The 6,000-nt window shown below is 46.6% G+C and overlaps 1 protein-coding gene across 4 annotated transcripts in view; it reads right to left on the reverse strand.

The window, feature by feature from the left end:
• DISC1 (DISC1 scaffold protein) overlaps positions 1-5,288 on the reverse strand; it is a 418,421-nt gene extending 413,133 nt beyond the window's left edge. For 2 of the 4 annotated variants that reach the window (XM_054446009.2, XM_054445979.2), the window contains exon 1: positions 5,042-5,288. In XM_054446009.2, coding sequence (XP_054301984.1) covers positions 5,042-5,108 — 67 coding nt within the window. In that variant the 5' untranslated portion in view covers positions 5,109-5,288. The remainder of the gene's footprint in view (positions 1-5,041) is intronic. The other 2 variants (XM_054446020.2, XM_054445995.1) reach the window with 1 other exon arrangement.
• Between the last annotated feature and the right edge of the window lie 712 nt (positions 5,289-6,000).

Below are 6,000 nucleotides of genomic sequence, written 5' to 3' on the forward strand. Positions count from 1 at the left end.
AGTCAGTGAGTGAGTGGTGAATGCATGTGAGGGCCGAGGACATAATTTTATGCTACTGTATTTATAAACACTGTACACTTAGGCTATACTAAATTCATTTAAATTTTTTTATTCAACAAATTATCTTTAGTGTACCATAATTTTTTACTTTATATATAATAATTTTTTAATTTTTTTAACTTTTTGACTTTTTTATAATAACACTTAGCTTAAAACACAAATACATTGTGCAGCTGTACAAAAATATTTTTTCTTTATATCCTTATTATCCTATAAGCTCCTATTTTGAATTTTTATTTTTTTACTTTTCAAACTTTTTGTTAAAAACTAAGACACAAACACACACACTAGCCTGGGCCTACCCAGGGTCAGGATCATCACTATCCCTGCCTTCCACCTCCACACCTTGTCCCATTGGAAGGTCTTCAAGGCAAAAATACGCGTGGAGCCATCATCTCCTATGACAACAATGCCTTCTGGATACCTCCTGAAGGACCTGCCTGAGGCTGGTTTACAGTTAACTTTTTTTTACTAAGTAGAAGTACACAAAATAACAATAAAATGTGTAGTAAATACTAGGCAATAGGAAATTGTCAGCCCCAGTATAATCTAATGGGACCACTCTCACATATGTGACATTGACCAAAATGTCATTATGCGACGCATGACTGCACTTATTTTGAGACTATGTCTCTACATACATAGTTCTCAGTAGCATCATTTGTGAAATAAGGATGCCGACATCTTACCTGCCAGAACACAAGGAGTTTAGCCAATTGGTGTTTTGAAGCTTCATCTGACAATAAGTTCTGTGATTCTGTTTATAAGTCAGCGACCAGTGACCCTAGTGACTGGAGGGAGCCCCATGATGTCTAGCATCCATTTCTGAGTCATGACAAAAAGCAGGTGGCCAAAGGGGAAATGGGGCAGGGAAAGGAAGCAGATACAGGACCAGTAGTCATATAAGAGGCTGTGCACACCATGTGAGCCTCTGCCTACCTTCTACAGCTAAATGTCCATATCTCATTCATTGCCCAGCCACAGTTCTCCCTTCCTGCTTCTACTTGGTGTGAACATTTGAAAGCTGATTGCAAAGTCTTTGCTCAAGAGAAACAGCTGGTGAACTCTGGTTTTGAAAGAAAAAATGGATTCTGAACGGCTAAAGCATCTGGAATTTTAAAAATTACATGATTGTTGCACAGAAGTCATTCGCCAAGGAATTTTTACCACAAAGTCATTAAAGTTAGGAACTAACAACGGAAGACTCCTCGAGGCTAAAAGTCTTATATTACTAAACGGTGCTGACTGAAAAATGGCTCTTCACCAGTGGTTCCAGCTGTGCCAGGAGGGGACCCTCCTCAACCCAGGGTGGCTGCCAAGGGAATCTCTGGAAGCAGTGGGCTCTGCTTGGATTCATGAGAACACAGCATATAAACTGAATTACCATCATTATTATCAAAAGAATGATTCTGGCCAGGTGCAATGGTTCACATCTGTAATCCTAGTACTTTGGGAGGTCGAGGCAGAAGAGTTGCTTGAGGCTCAAGGTCAATCTGGCCAACATAAGGAGACTCCATCTTTTTTAATTAAAAAAAGAAAAAAAAAAGAATGATTCTGATTCTCGTCTAATGACCCTAACCTAAAATATTACCTATTTTTGTACTCAGAAACTTTGTGTGCTGGTCTTTAAGTCTTGTTTAAAGGGCCAGGCGCGGTCTCAGAAACTTCATGCACTGGGCTTTAAATCTTGTTTAAAGGGCCGGGCACAGTGGCTCACGCCTGTAATCCCAGCACTTTGGGAGGCTGAGGCTGGCAGATCACAAGGTCAGGAGATCGAGACCATGCTGGTCAACATGTGAAACCCTGTCTCTATTAAAAATACAAAAATTAGCTGGACATGGTGGTGGGCACCTGTAATCCCACTACTCGAGAGGCTGAGGCAGGAGAATCGCTTGAACCCAGGAGGCAGAGGTTGCAGTGAGCCGAAATCGTGCCGCTGCACTCCAGCCTGGCAACAGAACGAGACTCCGTCTCAAAAAATATATACATTGTTTAAAGGTCACCATTGTACCCTCTCTTTGCTCTGAAGGTCCTGCGTCAAAACTTTAACCAAAACCACAATAAAATTCAAATATCAACAATTTAGTCTCTAATCCTTCTCCAATCAAAATTTTTAGATTTTAAAAAAAGAAAAAGTTTTAATGAGCATAATAAATTGGCTTTTTTTCTGCATTAATGTCATAATGTTTGAGCAATTAGCAAGTAATATTTTTGTCATTTAACAAAAAACAATAATAGTTTGCATCTCACTTTTGGATGGATGCATGCAGCATAGAAATGGGTTACAAGGACAGAGACACCAAGGTATTTATCTACCTTGGTGAGATTACAGTATTTTTTAGTGTTCATTTACTTGTTTGTAGTTTTCTGTGCTTCCTATAATGAGCATGCATTGCTTTTGGAAAAACAAAAACCAATAAGATAAACTTAATTTAGGAAACAAATAAACTAGGAATTGTTTCTGCAACACAGAAACAGAGCATTCACGCTCCTCTCGGAAGTTTCTGCTTTCTTCTGGAGGCATCTTGGGTGAGCAATGAACTTCCTGCAGAAAAGTCTTGAGGCCCAGCCCTGCAAAGTAACCATGACACCCATCGCCTCGATTTCTGGTTACACCTCATGTGCTATCCTAAGGGTTCTGGCAGATGAGTGTTGAAACAAAACAAAACAATCCAGATACGACTTTGAGATTTGCAATGAGATCTTGCAACCTGTTCTTTCAATGTTTTAATAACTTTTCTGCAAATTGTCATCATTTGTTTTACAAGAAGATAGTTTAAAGTATATTTTATAAAACAAGTCTGAAGGAAATTAAAATTATGCCAAAGCCTCTTTTGCCAGGACTAACAATTCACTCTTACATTTTTGGTCTATAGATATGCAGGATGGAGGTTGGGCCTGGTGGCTCATGCCTGTAATCCTAGCACTTTGGGAGGCCAAAGTGGGAGGAATGATTGAAGCCAGGAGGTCGAGACCAGCCTGAGCAACATAGAAAGACTCCAACTCTAAAAAAAATAATTAGCTGGGCATGGTGGCATGCGCCTGTAATCTCAACTACTCAAAAAGCTGGAACAGGAGGATCTCTTGAGCCCAGGAGTTCAAGGCTACAGTGAGCCATGATTGTGCCACTGCACTCCATCCTGGGTGACAGAGCAAGACTCTGTCACCTAAAGAAAAAAAATTACCTAAATTCTAATATAGGTCTGTTCTGAATCACAGCTCCACTTTATAATTTCAGTTTGGCAAGTGGCCAAGAACACAGTTGTGAGTGACACCCACACCAGGGTTCTAATCCTGGCTTTACGCTTAAGAGCTCTGTGAGCTTGGGAACCAAGCACGGTAACCCTGAACCTCGGCTTTGTCATAGGGAAATGAGGACTGTAATCCCAGTCTCATAAAGATGCGGGGAGGATTTCATCAAAGGAATTCATAATAAAATGTCTGGCACATAGTAAGTTCTAAAAACCTGCAGATGTTACCATTCCCTCCTAGTACTATCATGTCTTATATGTGCATAGTGACTCATACTCCACAAGGTGCTTTCAGATCTTTTGCCTCATTTGATCCTCAGGCAATGCGATCAGTACAAAAGGCAGTAATTACTACCCCCATTTTTCTTTTATCTTTTTTGTAAACAGATGAGAAAACAGGCTCAAAGTCAAAGAGCCCAAAAAGCGGGTGTCTTGTCCAGGGCTCTTTTTGCACTGCGGCACAGAACTGAACCTCAGAGGACTTCATGTACCGTGCCGAGCACAGGAGAACTACATGTGTTTTTAAATGCCCTACTAGTCCTGCATTAATCAAATCAAACTGGTATTCTCACATTACTCCCAATTATTTAGATTTTGCCTAGGAAAAATAGCAACTAAGGTTTTTTGAGAGTGCACTGGGCATCTCAGGCATTGGGCAAGGTACTTCACTTCCACCATCGCAGTTAAACCACATAACAACCCTATGAAGCAGGTACTGTCACAGTCTCCTCCATGTCCAGGATTGACAGGCAGGCAGACTGTCTCCAAACCCCAGTTCCTATGGTCCTAGTGCTGCCCAACTCAAATTTGTCCAGTTGATGATAACACTTTGCAAATTGATTTCCCATACAACAAACCTAACGACACATGGAGGCCAGGCTATGAGTGTTCTCTTTTACATTTCAGGAGACTGAGGCTCTGAGAGGTTAAGCGACTGACCCAGCCCTGTCCTCACCTAGCAAGGACACAAGGCAGCACTCCCTAACTCTAAATCTCACTGTCTTTGGAAAACCTCACATTTTAAGAGTGAGAAGGTAGAAGTCCTGTCATTGTTGAAAAACAACCATCCACAATCATCACTAAGAGTTGACAGCGAGACCCGCGCTCCAGGCGGTGGAAACCGAGCAGTCTCCGGCTTGGGCCGTCCCCGTTACTGTAGCCAAGTAGGAAGTGGGCGGTGACACTGATTTCAGAGCAGCCCCTAGGGAAGGCACAGGCACCAGTTCCTGGTCCCGCTCCCAGCCTCCTCCCTCCAGGTCCCCGAAGCAGTGGAACCCGAGATCCAGCTGGGTCTTGGGGTTAAGACGGGCGGGACGTCCCCTGTCCCGAGCGGGCGCAGGCTGGGGCGCACCGCAACGAGAGTGAGGGCGGCGCAGGTGTCCCAGGACGGATCCAAACCCCAAGCACGCCCTTGCAACCTTTCCCGGTCACCTGGACACGCAGCGGGGGCGCGGGAAAGACTCCTACAGTTTCGCAAACTGCGGGTCCCGGGGATCGCTGCACAGTCCTGGGTCAGGAACCTGGCCTGGCTCGGCGCTGGTGCCCGGCTGGCAGCCCAAGACTCGCTCTTCTCTCACCCCGCACTCCTCGCGTCCTGCCTCAGTTTCCCTCACCTCGAAAGGGGTTAACAGAGGCACGCCCTGACCTACACGACTTCCTGGGGGCCAGAGCGCGCCCTCCCTGCCAGGACCCCCCCAGGACGTGCTAGGACTCTGTGGCAGCTCCCCTACCTGCGCGGTGGCTCACGCCGCCGCCGCCGCCGGCGGCTGGGGCGCCCTGAGGACCCCTGCCTGGCATGCGCCCCGCTGCCAGCTCCTCCCGCTCCGCCTGGGCTGCCTCCTGCTCGCTCCCAGAGGCCAGAGGCGGGGGGAAGGGAGCAGCGCGCTGGACGGGAAGTGGGGAGGGGGCTGGCGACGAAGGGGGCGGCTCCTTTCTTCTCCTCAGCGAGTCCGCTGTTTCCTTTCCAGCATTGGCCCCTGACGCGCGCGCGCGCGCGCGCACACACACACACACACACACACACACACACACACACACACACGCACACACACAAGCTGCCGGAGCGGGCGGGGCCAGCGGCCCTCACAGGCTGTCTCCGGGATCTCAGGACCTCAGAAAGTTTGCTTTCACTCTGACTCATTTCTGGAGGAAACAAGAGGGGAAGTAGAGGAAGCCTCCAGGATGGGGTACAGGAGGGCGCCTTCCAGACGCGTGATTTAAGAAGTGACCACACAGTGATGGAGAAGATGGAGGGATGTGAGGGGCTCATTTATACAAAGTGGGGGCGAGGGTGCGGAGTGGGGATGACTGATGACCCTGGAAAGAGATGAGTGGGAACAGATGTTTAGAAATGAGATAGGATTCCAACTTTCAGCATCTTCCAGCAGCTCCGGGCTGGTTCCAGGACACAGGCTGGTTCCAGGACACAGGAGTCCATGCAAGCTCCTAGGCAACTGACTCCGCCCTTCACCCCTTCTCTTTGGTTCATTCAAGGAAGCTACTGGAGCACCCCCTAGGTAGCACCTGCTATAGGACAATGGGTACAAGGAAGGGCTACACATGAGCTCTTTGCCCTTAAGCAGCTCACCTCCAGGCTAGAAGGAGAGCACATGCATAGAAAACCAAATCACAACATGAGATAGAATGCGCCATGTCCCAGAGGCTTGGCACAAAACCTCTTGCAATGGTT

Source organism: Pongo pygmaeus, chromosome 1, assembly GCF_028885625.2.
Source record: "Pongo pygmaeus isolate AG05252 chromosome 1, NHGRI_mPonPyg2-v2.0_pri, whole genome shotgun sequence".
In the NCBI taxonomy this organism is placed as follows: domain Eukaryota; kingdom Metazoa; phylum Chordata; class Mammalia; order Primates; family Hominidae; genus Pongo; species Pongo pygmaeus.